Genomic DNA, 18044 nt, shown 5'->3' with positions numbered 1-18044 from the left:
CTAAGTAAAACTGAGTATAGAGAAGACAGGACAGAGAGATTGGCTGTGGATAAATGAAAAGTAAATTGTATAGCAGTGAGTCAATTCTTCTTCCTAATTCAAACAACAGTTGGGCCACTGATTTGATTGGTTAAGCAGTGTCCCATGTGTGCTGCATCGTATTTCACTTATGATGTGAAAAATGACAAACCCTATCGCTTCAAAATATAATATCGAAATGTGCAACATCATCTCGGTCCATGTGATCATAAATAAAACTGTCAATCATCAAAACCTCTGTTGTGTGCAACAGTAGCCCTATTTTACCAAATCGGGATTGAAAATGCTGGATCTACACTGATATATCGCCAGGGACTTTTCATGTGAAGTTCGAAATGCAGAAATAATCTGTAAATTAATGATCTTTAAAACTATCCACCTATCCGTGTAATTTACTTTATAATTTACATTATAGTCAAATTAGTGTATTTACCTAGCTGATAATATAACGTTAAACTTGCAAAATTGACTAGAAATGGATATGGCTCCATAGTGCTGTCATAGTGCTAAAGTTTAATGATTGGGTAGATGGACACAAGCGATGGCCTGAGCTACATTGATAACAGGTGAATTTTAACTTAAGCACTGCAAGCCATGCTTGTTTTCTCTTGTCAGTCTTTGGCATAGAATGCAAGGCATACTGCACATTCTTTTCTGGTCGCTGTTGCTCAAAAACAAGTACTTTCCATGAATTTCTTAACTTTATTGCTGTTGTTGTGGCAGCCAGTGACAGCACAGCTTTACCCTGAGCTAATTTTTATTCTTACCAAACTATTCTTACCAACTTACCATTCTGTTTAATTAATTTAGTTGGTAGGACAACATGGTTCAATGGAAGTTATCTATCACGGCAACACTCAATGTTCGCTCAGGGAAAAGGTGGACAAAAACCATCCCAGTTATGGCAGTCGCATCTTTTTCAATGCAAACAGGATTGCCAAATCCACTGCTTTCCCGCAGAATTGTTGTCGCCCTGTTTCCACCGAAACGTTGTCCCAGGAACTTTTTTCCCCACAGACCTGTTGCTGTCTGCGTTTCCATCACGGTCTAAAGCACCGTGAAGATTATTCCGGTGACGTAGGACTGCGCGCGACTTTCGAATTCCCACTGGATTTCGTCCTCCGCAAATAAACGTAATAAAGCCTGAACCTTGTCGTTGGTCCATCGTCCGTATTTTTTTAAACTCTATTGTTGATTCGAATAGCAAAACGACTCTTACTTCACGCATACCGCAACTGACTTTTAGGTTGAAATAAAATTCTGCGTGAGCTCAACCAATCAGCATGTTCAGCACACAAGTCCCACCCCCGAAAGTTCCTGAACTTTGAAAAAGTACTAGCTCGCGAGCAAGGCCGTTTTGAGGGGGAAATCTTTACCCGGAACTTCATTTAGACCCCGGTTCCTGTGGTCAAAATACATTGAGTACCACCACAAAGTCCCTAGTTCCTGGGGAAAGTTCCTGCGGTGGAAATACAGCTTTAGGCTACTTTTAGGGAACGTTTACACGACTACGATGTACTAAAAAGCTGTCTTTTTTTTTTTTTTTTTTTTTTTAAAGATTTTTGTCAAAACGATCCTTGTTCAAACAGATCGGCGAAAACAATAATTTACTACTCATAGTAGTTGGCGATGTCACTCCTCATCAAATTTTTGTAGTTTACACGATAGACGATAATGGTATCATTTTCAAAAACTCCCTTTTCAAAAGTTAGCATTTTCAGGCCCCTATAATGCCATTGTCATGTAACTAAACAGCCAAAACCCATAAAAAGTTTTACGTTTTTAGTTAAAACAGTTCCTTAAGCTGTTGCAGCAGGTTGATATTCAGTGGGTTAAAGGTTTGACATATTGCATACATTATATTATTTGACTGAAATGCTTGTATCTAAATATTTTACTCTGCCACATGTATATTCTACCAATGATACAATTGTTCTAGATGACTGGTAGGGAGCCTGTGTGTGAGCCTGAGTCTGCAGTGGTTCATTTAAGTGGTATGCATTTAATTAACTGAAGTGTTTATCGAGTGATTCTGTAATTTATAAACTAAACAAGTCGTTTGGCTCCCAAGTGTTGCACCTGATCAGTCTGAATGTAAATTAAGGTTCTATTGTTTTTTCTTAAAGTGAAAGGTACAGTAGAAACGCTGAGCATTTATATTGCATATTATACTATATTCTGATGAATATCAATGAGTTACTCGATATTTACTTCTTGTTTATTGATCTGCTTGTTCGAGATGCATCAGCGTTGCGCAGACTGATTGGCGTATGACATTAAAGTTCAGCGAGAGCGATTCAAAAGCATAAAGAGTCGTTTGCTCTCCAATCACTGTTGCGGTACTTTGATGTCTTACGCCAATCGGTCTGTGCATTGTCAGTGTTGCTGTAGTGCTGGATATCAGTCATGTGATCACCTGCGGCCCAATCACAGCCGTACTGATATTCAGTTAAACAGCACTCTTACTCATGTTATATGGATTAAATACTGTCAACATGATAAAAGCAGGTCGATCCAGACAGGTGCTACCCTTACTGACTATCTGGCGATAAGATCCTCAGAGGGGGTAAACAATAAAAGAACGGATAGACTGTGTCAGTGAAGGTGGTTGTGATTGTGTGTAGATGTGTGTGAGTTATAGGATCAGAGAATGACACCCTCCCTCTGTCATAGTCCAGCTGAACTCTCACCCTCTCGAGCTTCTGTTTAACAGGAAAACCAGCCCCTTTAAACAGATCGTACTGCACACTCCAGACACCAGTGTTAAAGAAAGCACGTCTCTTCCTTTTTTGGTTTGATTCTGCAGTTACTCCAAGGCTCCACCATGGACACTCTTTAACCTCCACATCCCAGCAGTGTGTTCCTGAGATAAAACCCTCTGAACCCAGAACACAGGAATACTCGTCAAATCGCTCTGGATTATCGGGAAGTGGTTGTCTCTCTCCACTCCATGTCACACTGGTCAGATCATCAGACAGGACGAGATGTGGATTTGCAGTGTTTGGATCCAGAATCACAGGAGCTGATGAGACACAATCAACAGCTGCTTTCATTCTGATGTTCAGAAATGATCAAGAGTGAACCGTACAGATTATTGAATTACAGAATTATGAACACTCATCCTATTGATAAACAGACATTTTCCTCGGATCAGTTTCACTTTTTACTTTGTCTGTCAATTTACACCAGTTTGATTGATTCAGACCAATTTGTGGATACAGAACGCACAAGAAAACGAGAGGTGGGATTTATCCAGTGAACAGCATAATAGACCAATCACATTGTGATGGAGGCAATAGGTGCTAAATTTGACATGGAGACGTCAAGTCGGACTGCTTCTCATAGTGATGCTTGCATGGTGTTTGTGTAACCAGTCCTACTCGACCTGCTCCGTGCGGGATTCGAAACGGGGTCTCCGGAATCCAGCATTAGTGGAACTGAAGTTGTCTTAATAGAAGTTAATAGAATGTCTAAAGTGGGACATATAAAGGGACAGGGGTATTGTGGGGTTTCTAGGCCTGCCTATTGAGTGGTACTATCTCCTGAGGCAGTCCCAAAAAAAGAGAAAAAAAATCTGTGCACTCCACAGATCTAGCCATCCATGCCACAAAGCACACGGTCAGTGCATCAGCCGTTCAATGGTTTCTATAGTTGCCTTGAAGGACATCTGTGATAGGGAGAAAGAGAAAATCTTTCTCCTTGACAATTTCATCTCAAACTCTGGTTGAATAAGGTCAGCTGAAGTATGGCAGGCGATTTGTATTCCCCTGTCCAGTTTACCTCCCTCCCCAACTGTTGGTAGGTCTTAAAGTAAACTCCCCTTTGGTTGGGTACCACAGAAAATTATCTCGAGTATGATCCATGTTCAAAGAACTGGACAGATAGATGTAGTTTGCTTGATAGCATCCCTCCTTGTTATTTTAGCACTCTATAATTTAGTTGAGTTAATACAGCCTTTCTGGAATCTCTGCTCAAGCATCTTCTGCAGACTCACTGTACTGGACGATGTCCTGCATCTTCTTCCAGACTCTGAACGGCAGGTTGCCCAAGTACCGTGGCACATGAATCAAACCTCCAGAAGACATCCGTGGATCCGGCTGTGAGCTCTGGACTCTGGAAGAACATTCAGGAGTCAGAACAGCAGGATCAAAACCAGAGAAACCATAGACACCAGCAGATCACTCACCTTTTCATTAAGACTGGAAACTCCTGCAGAACAAACACACCATTTATCATCAATCAATCAATCAATCAATCAATCAATCAATCAATCAATCAATCAATCAATCAATCAATCAATCAATCAATCAATCAATCAATCAATCAATCAATCAATCAATCAATCAATCAGTCAGTCAGTCAGTCAATCAATCAATCAATCAATCATTGATGTGACATCAGACCTTCAGAAAGCAGATGTCATTGGCTCTCATCATCTCCTCCATGTCTTTGATAGTGTGTGAAAGAGCTGAGATGTGTCTGTTCATCTCCTCCAGCTTCTCCTTCATCATCTGATTCTTCTGCTTCTCTTCCTCCCTCAGTCCAGTGATCGTAGCTTCTTCTTCATCTCTGAGAAACTGATGAAGCTTCTCAAACTCTTGTTTAATCTGCCGCTCTGTGTCCTCGGCTTGAGACTGAAATCACATCAAATTCACTTCAATCGTCTGGAAATCATATGGGATTTTATGGAATATTAGAGAAAAATGAAATACAGTATCCGTATATATATATATATATATATAGGAGAGTAGGAGAATGCATTGCAGCCGTCGTTTTCCACACGTTTTTAGACGCGACATGTGAACAGCCCTTAAGTGTCCAAACATTTACTAGAAGTGTACATCCATGATAATCCCATGTGTTGGGATTGTTGATTATTTAACCCCTGATTCTGTTTCCTCACCTTGATGTGTTGAACTGTTTTCTTAAACTCTCCTTTATTTCCCTCTCTGCCTTTAAGCTTCCTTTGTAAGGAGTTCAGTGCTGTATCGAGCTCCTCCTAGAATTGAACAAAATGAAAATATACAAAACATAATTTGCTGAACATGTGACTTGCATAAGAGCTAAAATGCCTGTCTTATTTGAATTTTTTATATAATGTTAGTATTCTTAATACGAAGCAATTACAGTCATTATTTTGTGTTTTTAAAGTTCTGACATATAGTACATACTTATTATTAGTTTATTTATTTAACTTTTAGGATACAGTTGCATCACTACAACGCTTTCCACCAGAGGTTTTGAAGTCCACCAGAGGGATATCCACATACCCTTTGGCCATTGAGGCTAGTAAGGGCGGAAGAAGTACCAGACCCGTTTTTGGGGCAGAAAAGGTGCCGTCCAGCTAGTGACCTCTTTATGCACTTCTGGCAAGAATCCCACATAACAAGCAAGCTTGGCCCTAATGCGTCCTCAAGCTGGCAATAAGTGTGTTACGTTAAGAGTTTATCAGCTGATCATATGATTATTTGTGATTTAATTTAGATTTTTGATTTTCTTAGTATCTCTTATTTTCAAATATTCGTTCATCAAGCGACCTGATATCGCACAGAGACTAAGCGTCCGGATTCCGCTAGCTCATGAACACAACCTACCCAGTTCTGATATTAGTCAGAGGATTGCAGTTGCCCAATGCTTACTCAATTGCAACTTGCTAATACAGTGATAGTCAGAAATTCGATTATCACAAAATGCTGTGCTTCATGCTCCAGTCATTGGGTCCTCGGTATGATCTATGCTGGCAAAAGAGTTGCGGTAATAAAGGACTCCACATCGATCCATACTAGAATAATGATTTCAGAAGATAAATCAAGATTCACATTTATTTTGGCCAGCCAGAAAAAGTAAATAAGTAAACAAGAGTCCATGGTACACAACTGATCAGCGTAAAAACAAACACAATTGCAAAGTAATAGAGAGTCATCGTGTCTGGCACCCTCACACAGCACCACATGGGGGTTTTGGCTGCAGAATGTTTCCCAAATGGCAGCTCTCTTACCCTTCCTTATACTCAAACTAGAACAAAAGGGTTGTAAATATTTGCAACACAAACACCTGGTTTTGGGGGAGAGGATCAGATATCTTTGAAGAGACCACTCAAAAGTCAGAACAGAAGGGGTAGAAGGTTTAAGCAGGGTGCTGTCCCACAGTCTTTCTGTGAGATCTTCTCTCAAGATTAGTGACTTGTATTGTTTTATTGCTGGGGGTTGGATTTCAGCTTTTGTCTTAGCAGCAAAAAACGATTCTTACACATGTATCTTGTCAGCCAGAGCTGGGCCATGTGTGGCGATGATGGCACAGCATGATCACGGCAAACAACATGAGGGTCAATTGTTGGTAGGAGAAGTGTGGCTCAGATCAATCCAGTGACCATCTGCTCCAAATCAGGATTGTGATCTTGGGCCAGTTAAGTGCACTTTAATGCAGCTGAATGATTTACAATTTACTTCAGCTGAAATGATAACATTTCATCTGTTATGACTTGCCATTTCAAATATTTATTTACAGCAATACTACAGTTTAAAATATCGAATTGATTAAAATTTCTGCGATCATTTAATCCAAATATTCGGGATGTGATGCTTTGTGTGAGGAACTGTTGTAGAGTGAGATTTAAATGTTATTTGTGAATATTTAGTCACAGTTCAACTTAGCTTAAAAAGCAGCAAAGAAGAAGCTGTTGTTTGGGCATGTGGAGTCCACCTGTGATGCGGTTGATTGAACTGCTTGCTGCTGATCAATCTTTAATTCTCAGACCTATCTCTGTTATTACAGGAACCGATCCAAATTCAAACCTTTATTCAGGGACATTTATCTCCTTCCTCACTGCTGATCTTAAAAAAACCCGTTCAAAATTAAAGTAAATACCCATTTAATTTAATTGACTTTTAATATAAATAAAGTGCAAAAAAACGTTGACAGAAATATTTGATGTATTTCCAGAATTACTTCAAATGACTGGCAGCAACAGAACATTAAACACTAACAGATCTCTCAAGATCTCAACATCTTCACTTATTACAATAAAATTTGACAATTTATTTCACACAAATGTTCTTAGTTGTTGATAGTTGATAGTTTAGTTGTCTTTTGGGGGTCATCGTTATGGTGATCCGTGTTTGCTTTAGTTGAGCTTTTAACATTCGTTTTTTCTTTTTCTGCTTTAACCAAGTGTTTCTGATACACATTTGTCATGGCAAAAAATGCTCATCTCATCAGATGATGTTGATATCACCTTGGGTGTCTTGCCTTAAATAATGCTAAACAAAATAAGAAGTATTTTGCAATAATATTCTTGTACTGTTAAATAACATATTTGATTCTCTAATATAAAGCAATATATACAAGCAAACAACAGTGTTTCCAGCAGCTCGGTTCACTGTAAATTAACCAAGATGCTAAAAAACACTTTATCATGAGCTGCACACATGTGAATGAACACAGTGCCATGCTTTTAGAAATGGCAGTGCATATATATATTAATTAAATTGCAGTCTTTGCCATATGTCTTAATGGAAGTCATATCATGAAGATTGCGATTTTATTAAATATATGTGCTGCTGTTTCTAAAAGCTGTTCCTTCACAGTGCAATATCGATTCAATATCGCCAATATATATTGTGCAGCCCTACTGTAACAGGTTATTTCAGCTCATGAGACAAGATAATGAACAGATTTAAACAATTATAAACAAAAAAACATCAATTGCAACATACCCTGTAAGATGAAACCACTTCACCGATGGGTCTGAATGTGTGATTGACGTGTTTCCGTGAATCTCTGCACACTAAACAAGCAGGCTGTTTGTCCTCCAGACAGAAGAGATTAAGTTTCTCTCCGTGTATACTGCAAGAAAGTTGTTTTACAGATGAATCCATTTTCAGGGTTAGAGAGCTCCAGCAATCTAAGGCAGACTCTTCCAAATGTTGTAACAGTGTAAAGTGTTCTGTCCTTATTATCATGTCTGATTGTGATCTTTGAGTTTCTTATCCTTTTACTGGCTGATATGACTAGTTGGTAAATCACTGGAATATAAATTATTGGCCACGTGCACGCTGCAAAGTTTCAGGAGGATTGACCGAATTTAAACTCTTTCTGTGTGCAAGGAACATGACGCACTCCGATGATTAACACAGTAGAAATGATAGCAATGTTTTGGCGTCTCCCTGCTGTGAACAAGAAACATGAATTCCAACAGTTTAAGGGATGTTAAAATGGTTAGAACAGCTGTTACATGACTGTTTAAACAGCTTTTGGCTGCTGGTATTAGCACATGGACAATAATGATGTTATGTGAGCTTCTATGAAAAGTTCATGAGGTATAATCACACTTTAATGCAGCTGTATTAACAGTTCCATCTTTATTTAATCTTTTTTTGTGTGTGTTCATTTTCAGGGTTCTCAAGGAGTTGTCATAGTTGGGTAAACTACTATAATGGTGAACAGGAATAATTTTTGCATTCCCATTTGCTCCAATAGCAAAGGCGATCAATCAAAAAAGGCCAATGTGGATAAGTTAGTTATTTGAACTCCCTATCATTCAGCATACAAGTGTTTTTTTGCAAGTTTCAGCCCAATACAGCTATTATTTTCACATTCAGCGGTATGTTGTTTAAATAGTAAATGCACTCGTGCCCATCTGTTCGCCAATGGGTGTGTTGGTCTGAAAACCAGGTGTGTTCAGGCGAATTGTTGGCGCGTTTCTATTTTGAGGAACTGAAAACGACTGCGCCATTGACCAACAAAAACCTGATCCAAAGTAGTGCAGTATTTTTTGTGTTATTTAAAGGGTGTGTTAGTACTATGAGCCTATAGGTGTGCACAACACGCATAACACGCATACACCAAATACATAATTCTTTCATTTCAGTTGTTCTTTTATTTCAGTTGTAAATAATTCTTTAGGGCCCTATTTTAACGATCTGAGCACACGCCCTGAGTGCACCTACGCCATGCGGATCAGACCATGTGCTCAGATCGTTAAAATAGGGCCCTAAAGAATTATTTACAACTGAAATAAAAGAACAACTGAAATGAAAGAAGGATGTATTTGGTTGAACTAAGAAAATAAGCCAAATTAGGTTAATTGAAAATTAACTTTAGTATTGAAAACATAAACAATTAAGTTCACCCCATAAAGTTATTCCTGATTAATAACTAAATTTGTCTAGTTGAAATACTTAATATTCTAAGTAAATACTGAGTCAATGTAAGAAGAGACTGTGCCTGTTCCCAGAGCTAGTAAACACAAAAACCCATTCAAGGGTAAGATATAATACAGATTAAGAAATGATAAAGCTTGGCTCGATGAATATTAGATCCCTTTCTACAAAAACACATTTTGTACAGTATATGATCACAGATCACAACCTAGACATGCTGTGTTTGACAGAAACCTGGCTAAAATCAGACAATTGCAATCAATTTATAGTAAAATTTTCAGTATTACTTGGAGGTCTTGTTTGAAGTATAATTTTGATGTGTGATGGTGTTGACATTGGCATTTGTAATGGGTACTGTATACAGGTCACCAGGGCACTATACAGACTTTATCAAAGAATTTGCTGATTTTCAATCTTAGTTAGTGAGTTAGTACTGGCTGCAGATAAGGTCTTAATTGTTGGTGATTTTTATATACATGTAGATAAAGAAAAAGCATGCATATACATTCTAAACTCCATTGGAGTTAGGCAACATGTGTCAGGGACACTCATTGTCGTATACTTTAGATAACAGTAAATAATCTTCGTGATCCGTCTCCTCAGCACATCCAATAGCTCAGAAAAACTTGATGTTGCGCTGTCGAGAAGAAGGTCTCTTTGACGGCCAGCCCCCAAAAAAGGCTCTGAGGACTCAAATGCAGAATTAAGCTTTTCTTTATTTAAGGTCAAAACACAGTTCAGGGAAGGCAAACAGCAGGGATCACCCAAGACTGGCAGAACTAACCGACTGACAAGAGAGAAAAACATTTGATAAAAACCACAACGATCTAGCACAAGACAGAAAACACAGGGAGAATAAAGGTAAGGAAATGAGGAGAGTAATGAGGGAGAGCAGGTGAGGCAAATTAACAAATGACCAGGTAACAAGTGGGCAGGCAGAGACAAAAGACTGACAGCAAAGCACATGGTAGACCTACATAGAAAAAAAAGCCATGTGCAGAGAACAACCCCAAAGTCGTATGCTCACACAAACACAAGACACGAGTGTCAGGATCCTGTCACCAAACCAAAAACAAGACCAATCAAGATGACAAGACCTTGACATTTAACAGTATTTTCCTGTACAATTACATAAAACATCCCGTAGATCTATTACAGTTACAGAGTCGTTTTAACCTTAACATTTTTTTTTACAGTGTTCATGAAACAAATTAAGTATTTTCTAAAAGTGAGGGGGACATGCCCTTGTGAAGGATGTTTTAATTCTAAAGAATATTTGTTGGTAAAAAAAATTCTGTCATATTAGAATTGCATTAACATATTTATATTATATTTTAAAAAGAAAAAATTTACTCTAGAGGTAATGCTGATAATAATAAAAATAAAATAATTTTGCTGAAACATTTTATTGAGCTCTAATTTGGATAAAGCAGTAGGCCTGTTCATTGCAATTATTGCTTTATTGCTTAGTAGTTCAAAAGTACCTTTATCTTCTGTCCCTGTGATTTGCTTGAATTTGCAATGCAACAATTCACAATAAAGTTATATATCTTATCTTATCTTTTAAGGTCAAACATCTACTGTCTCATTATAGCTTCAGTAATCGAAAAAAGAAAGTCAATATCTGTTATCATTCTAAAGGTTCCATGATTGGCTCACATGTATCTGCATAACAAGAGTTCACATTTAAGGTTAAAATCAAATGTTTTATAAAGAATTAAAACTAAAAGGAACATATTTTATATTCTATTGCATATGTTGTTTAAAGAAACCAAGAAGAATCCATTACATAGCACAAATGTACATTTTAAGATAGATTTTGCAAGTCGGATTTATTGCATTATTTATCAGCAAAATGTTCTTTAACAAATTAATGTAAAAACAGATTGAACAAAGATTCAGTTTATTATCTTGAGGGATCTAAACAAGAATACTTTGAACTTTTTTTGTTCACCTTACTAAGATTCTCAAGTTTTTGTCCAAAACTTGTCCAAATGTTGTCCCAACTTTGCAAATTAAGTTATATGAACAAACAATTTTACATTGAACAATGTTGTGCTAGTTCCCAGCATGCAATGCAATGCAATGGTAAATGTTATTTTAAAAAAATTATCATTGCTTTGCTTTTGATTTACTGGCTTGATTAATGCTGCTGCTGCTGCTGTTGGCACTGTCATTTAGCTGTCAATATTTTTACTGAATTGCAATTGTCGATCATCACCATATTTGTGATTTGTGTGTTGAGCAATATATTTGGAAGCAGTTGTATGTTCTATTGGAACGTGAGTGAAGTACAAAGCCTTGTTTACATAAGGAATAATAGTTTAGAAACCAAATGTTTAAAAAGTTTGGGTTTGACTCTAATTTAATCTCCTGGATTCGACATCTTTACTCCTCCCCTATGGTATCTGTACTAATGGCATACGATCACCCCCTTTCTCTCTTCAGCATGGGACACTCTCTCCTTTAACCTAGCCATAGAACCTTTTGCTATCTGGCTTCGCAGCCACGATGGTTTAGAGGGAATTTCTCGACATGGTTTAATTCACAAGCTCTCACTTTATGCTGATGACCTTTTGTTATATGTTTCAAACCCTGCTGCCTCGCTACCCTCAGTTTTGGATATCATAGACAAATTTAGCCAACTATCTGGCCACAAGATAAATTTACAAAAAAAGTACAACCACCCAGTCATCACTCATTTCAGTTCTTTCAAATCAGACGCTTCATACAGAAGCAGTTCCCTCATTTTCCTAATCGTTCTCCAAACACAAGTTTATTAGTTTTAAAATTCTTCTCTTGGTTTTTAAATCTTTAAATGGTTTGTCAATTTAATTAATTGATTATGTACATTGATGTAAAGCACACTGGTCAGCTGGTGTTGTGTTAAGTTGTGCTATAGAAATAAAAGTGGCATTGACAGTGACATCCTTCTTAAGGGGAAGCCCTCCAACACATGACAGGTGGATACAGGACATGTTCTACTTTATTGGGCTTGAAAAGTGAAGATGCTCACTCTCTGGTTCATTTAAAGCCTTTCACAAGAACTGGGATCCCTTCTTAAATTACATTAAGGGTTTAACTTGCGCACCTTTAACTGGCAATGATACATCATTTTCACTTATTAAAAGGATCTTTTTAGAAGGAACTTTAAGAAATAATTTTCCTTTTTTTATTTTTTATTTGTATTTATTTTGCTTCCTCATCTTTCTTTTCTTTTTTTTGGACATTGAGTTATGAATTTTGGGGAGGGGGGGATCATGTAAGGGATTAATAATGGACAACGTCTTACTGTTTACTGTTGTTGTGATGTACTATTCTGTACTGTCACTGAGTCACTGAAAACCAATAAACAAGTTTTCAAGTAATATACATGTAGATAAAGAAAAAGCATTTATAGACAGTCCTAAACTCCATTGCAGTTAGGCAACATGTGTAAGCACCCACTCATTGTCATAATCATACTTTAGATAACTGTACATAATCTTCTTGATTTGTCTCCTCAGCACATCCAATAGCTCAGAAAAACTGAAACTATGGACTCTCCTTTTCTAGCACTTTAGACACGGTTGCTCCTTTACGATTAAAGACAAAACTAGGTATTTTGCAATGCATGGAAGGAAAGCATTTCTACTTCTAAAATCCTGACTTCTACATATCAAATGTAAATATGTGTCCCCGTTACACTTAATTTTCCTGGTTAAATACACATTAGGCTACATAAAAAAGAAAGAGCAATTACAATTCTATTGTACACTATGTAATATTCTATTTATTAAAACCAAGTATACATTTCATCAAGTTACTGTTTTTACACATTTTTACATATATTCCAAAATAACTGAAGGAAGCAACAATTTAAACAATATATTTTATTTGTAAACTAATGTTCAGCTTTTCTTTTGAATAGTTAACTTACTTAAGTCAAGTCAAGTCAACTTTATTTATATAGCGCTTTTTACAATGCAGATTTCAGTTTCAGCTTCACCATGTTAAACAGGAAAATAATGCAAAATAACTTTATTGGACCGTAAAGCCGCTCTGGAGAAAACGGTGATGTCACCAGCTCATTTAAATTATCATACAGTGACAATGTGGGCATTAGATTAGTAATTAGATCAGTAATTAGATCAGTAATTTAGTTTATATGGTTAATTTAGTTTACTAATTAGTTTTATTTGGATATTTAGTTGTAAAATTTAGATTTATATCAAACTCAGTAAACGTCTCGGGTTATACTATAACCCTTGTTCCCCGAGAAGGGAACGAGACACTGCGTCGTCGAGTGACAACACTCTGGGGAACGCCCACAGCGTTACGCATCTGAAGTATGAATGAAATCAAGCCAATCTGATTGGTGGTGCGTCGTGACGTAGTAGATGACGGCATACCCGGAAGATACAAAAAGGAAGCTGATGCAAACACACATTAGCTCTTTTGCGATGAAGCAAGCGCTCTAACCGTGATAGGTGTGGCGACGAGACGCAGTGTCTCTTTCCCTTCTCGGGGAACAAGGGTTATAGTCATAACCCGAGACGTTCCCCTTCGAGGGAACTCGAACTGCGTCGTCGAGTGACAACACTCTGGGGAACGTTAATACCCACTAGGCCACACCGAAATCACCCCACGTCCTAGTGTGAAGCTGGAGACCCAGGCACACTCAGGACGCAAGAACTCGAGCACCAGGCGTCACCGGGAGGTGCAGACTGTAAAAACGTATGAAGGTGTGCGGGGTGGCCCACCCGGCCGCCTCGCATACCTCTTGAAGCGAGACGCCAGAAAGGAGGGCCACTAAGGAAGCCATGCTCCTGGTGGAATGGGCCCTCACGGCCATGGGTGAAGGCAAATTGCGCACCCTATAAGCCGTGGCTATAGCCTGGACGATCCAGTTACTGATCGTCTGAGTTGACGCAGGCAGCCCCTTCTTGGGTGAGCCAAAGCACACCAACAACTGGTCTGACCTTCTCCAATGGGAAGACTTCTCTAAATAGATACTCAAAGCTCTGACCGGGCAGAGCAGATGAAGTCTCCCCTCTTCCGCCGTCAGGTGGGGAGGGGGATGGAAAGCCTGAAGAACCAGAGACCGGGCTCCCTGAGATGGAACCTTGGGAATGTAACCCGGTCTAGGGTGAAGGATGGCCCTTACTCTGCCGGGGGCAAACTCCAGGCAGGTTGGCGTGACCGCCAAGGCCTGGAGATCTCCCACTCTCCTCAGAGAGGTAATGGCGAGTAGAAAGGCCACCTTCAGGATCAGGTTCTTAGGCTCAGCCAGCTCCAGTGGCTCAAAGGGGGCCTCAGCCAGCCCTTCCAGAACCACCGCCAGGTCCCAGGTTGGGACTCTGGAGCGAGCTACCGGCCTCATCCTCCGAGCCCCACGGAGGAACTGTACAACCAGGTGGTGCTTCCCCAAGGGTCCATCACCTAGAGGTGCGTGGAAAGCCCCAAGGGCAGCCACGTACACCTTCAGGGTGGACGGGGTAAGACCAGCGGAGAAGCGATCTTGGAGGAACTCCAGCACTGAAGCAAACTGTGCAGTTAACTGGGTCCACCTCACGCTCTCTACACCAAGTGGAGAATACGTTCCACTTGAGGCTGTACAGTCTCCTGGTAGAAGGAGCCTTGGAGCTGAGCCAGGTCTCGACCACCTCTGCTGACAGGCCCGCCTCTAGGTACCGAGCCCCCTCAGGGGCCAGACCCAGAGGCTCCATAGCTCTAGCCGGGGGTGAATATTGTGCCCCCTGCCTGAGAGAGCAGATCCCTCCTCAGAGGGATCCGCCCTGGAGAGCCGTCTAGCAGAGCTATGATGTCCGAGAACCATACTCGAGTGGGCCACCGGGGTGCTACTAAGAGCAGGCTGATGCCCTCCCGGCGGACCCGCTCCAGAACTCCCGGGAGCAGAGCGATCGGGGGAATGCGTACAGACGCAGCCTCGGCCACGTCTGCATCATGGCGTCCAGCCCTAACGGAGCTGGATGCCTGAGAGAGAACCACAGTGGACAGTGGGACGTCTCTCGAGACGCGCACAGGTCCACCTCCACTGGGCCAATCTCTCGCACATGGCCTCCACCACCTCTGGGTGGAGTCGCCACTCCCCGGGCCTCAGCCCCTGCCTCGACAGGATGTCTGCTCCCTAATTTTGGTCCCTGGGAATGTACATCGCCCTGAGGGACGATAACTTCCCCTGGGACCACAGGAGGATTTGATGCGCCAGTCTGCATAGAGGGCGCAACCTCAAACCCCCCTGGTGATTGAGATACGCGACAACCGAAGTGTTGTCTGAGCGTATCAGGACATGGTGGCCGTGGAGGTCCGGGTAAAAAGCTCCTCAGAGCTTTGTAGACCGCCAGCATCTCCAGGCAGTTGATGTGCCATGAAGAATGCCGGGTCTCCCACAGACCTCTCGCAAAACGGCCTTCCATGACCGCGCCCCAACCAGTGAGGGAAGCATCTGTTGAAGCGGCTCTCCGGCAACATGATGCTCCCAGCACTGGTCCTTGGGACAGGAACCAAGGTTTTCGCCATATGACGAGGAAACGAAGGCATTTGCGCGTTACCCTGATCATACGAAACGGATTTCCCCTCGGGGAAAACCCCTTGGCCCTCAGCCACCACTGTAGGGGTCTCATGTGCAGCAGGTCAAAAGGTATCACCTTGGACGCTGTTGCCCTGAGCCCCAGCAGTCTCAACTGCTTCACAGTATGGACTCCACGCGTGCGGGAGACATTTGTGCCCGCATCGACGTGGAGTCCCCTACAACCCCCAGGAACGTAGTCCGCTGGGAGGGCGAGTCTCAGCCCCAAGCATCTGATGTGGGACAGAACGACATCTCGATGCCAAACCGCCACTGCGAGGGGAGAGTGCCAGGCCGAAGGGAAGAACCCGATATTGGTACGCTTCGCCCCCGAAAGCGAACCTCAGGAACTCCCTGTGACATGGAAGGATGGAAATATGGAAGTATGCGTCCTTTAGATCTATCGTGACGAACCAGTCCTCGGACTGAATCTGACTCACGATGGCTGGAATTATGAGCATCTTGAACCTGAATCTCCTCAGAGACCGATTCAAGAGCCTGAGATCTATTAACGGACGCAACCCACCATCCTTCTTTGGAACTATGAAGTACCGGCTGTAGAACCCGGAATCCCTGTCCGCCAAAAGAACCCGCTCTATGGCTTCCTTGGCTAACAGGGCTTGTACTTCTTGTTCCATAACCCGAACCTGCTCTGGGCCGACCACAGTCCGGACCACCCCGTTGAAACTCGAGGGAGGAGAACCGAACTGCAGTCTGTAACCCAGCTCTACAGTCTGCAGGACCCATGTAGATACACTCGGAAGGCATGACCATGCGCCAAGATAATCTACTAAGGGAACCAGCCTCTCGAGGCTGCCCTCGGGTGTCAACCGAAACTCGTTCCCGACCCCCCTGAAGCGGCTAACCGGCAGGGAGCGGTCGAGAATGATTTTCGGTGGGCGCACACGTTCGCTGCCCAGTCGCAAGTCCACTTTGGAGGCGACGAAGGCAGCGTGTGTGCGCGGGAAATCAGTGAGGCCCGAAGCGTCCTTGACGGCGGGAACACAGCACTGATTTCCCGAGAGCTCCTGGGGGAAAACGACCTCGGTCGCTCCTACCCGGGAGAGGGGGCTGGCCAGCAGGGGCCTCATCTAAGGGAGCAGCTCGACAGGGCCGCAACACTAGGGCGGACACTACGCCTAGCAACCGCCTGAAACTGATGTGTCCCGCAGGCCACCAGGCGGCGAGAACGACATCAACTTCAGGAGGGCTCCCTCTTAGATGAATATCCAGACAAGTCAAACACGCTTGAGTGACAGACTCCGATTAAAGTATCTAACTTATCAAAGTCAGATAACATGACACTCAATTCCTCAGAATTAAATGTCATCATAATCACCCAACCCGTGCAACCTAGTCTGAATAACAGGCTGAATAAAAAATACATCTAACTCCTCACGTTAGATAATACTTTAATTTAATTCCTCAGAATTAAATGCAGCCATAATATGGTCTGAATGATAGGCTGAATATCTAACTCCTCAAAGTCAGATCATATATTATTTAATTCCTCAGAATTAAATACAGCCCAAATCATCAGACGATACTGTTTTATTGTATTTATATGGCTCGTAACCATACGTTGCCTCAGCAACGTGGCTCGAGCCGTTATAATACAATTGGCTTTAATTCCTCGGAAAAAAAGTCAAACAGGCGCGAGGCTGAAACACCCGAAAAGCGCACGGTAGTACGCGTCGAGATATTTCTCAATGAAAACAGCCAGCACCCTCAGGCGCTGACCGAATGCCTCGCACCCAACAGTATCCACATTACAGTGAAACATGGTCAGAAATGACACCAGACGATACTGTTTTATTGTATTTATATGGACTCGTAAACCACACGTTGCCTCAGCAACGTGGCTCGAGCCCTTATAATACAATTGGCTTTCATCCCTCGGGAAAAAAAGCCAAACAGGCGCGAGGCTGAAACACCCGAAAAGCGCACGGCAGTACGCGTCGAGATTGTAAAACTCCATCCATTAGCCCAAAAACCGAAAACTAATGACGTGGTCAAAAGGAATTCTGCGTGTAAGCCTTTTCAGCCTTTCGGTGAAGTTCTTTTAATTTATTGATATCTCATTTTAAATCTGACTCCATTAATAATTTTATCTGACTCCAATTCTAAGTGACTCCATAAAGTGTGCTACATTTAGAGTTTATCAGCTGATTTTACGATTAGTTGCGATTTAATTTAGATCGTTGATTTTCTTTATATCTTCCTAGTTTTTATATTCGTTCATCGAGAGACCCTAAATCGCACAGAGACATGAC

The 18044-nt window shown here is 41.3% G+C and overlaps 1 protein-coding gene across 1 annotated transcript in view; it reads right to left on the bottom strand.

The window, feature by feature from the left end:
• Window positions 1-2570: 2570 nt before the first annotated feature.
• LOC307122960 (uncharacterized protein) overlaps window positions 2571-18044 on the bottom strand; it is a gene marked incomplete at both ends in the record, with an annotated part of 765959 nt that continues 750485 nt past the window's right edge. The window contains 4 exons of the mRNA XM_079811308.1: window positions 2571-3061; window positions 4034-4152; window positions 4226-4248; window positions 4443-4673. Of these exons, the coding sequence (XP_079667434.1) occupies window positions 2571-3061; window positions 4034-4152; window positions 4226-4248; window positions 4443-4673 (864 nt within the window). The remainder of the gene's footprint in view (window positions 3062-4033; window positions 4153-4225; window positions 4249-4442; window positions 4674-18044) is intronic.

Source organism: Gobio gobio (genome assembly GCF_949357685.1).
Source record: "Gobio gobio genome assembly, chromosome: 1".
NCBI classification, from domain to species: Eukaryota; Metazoa; Chordata; class Actinopteri; order Cypriniformes; family Gobionidae; genus Gobio; species Gobio gobio.
The sequence above is the reverse complement of the archived record's forward strand: the minus strand, read 5'-3'. Positions and strand labels throughout refer to the sequence as shown.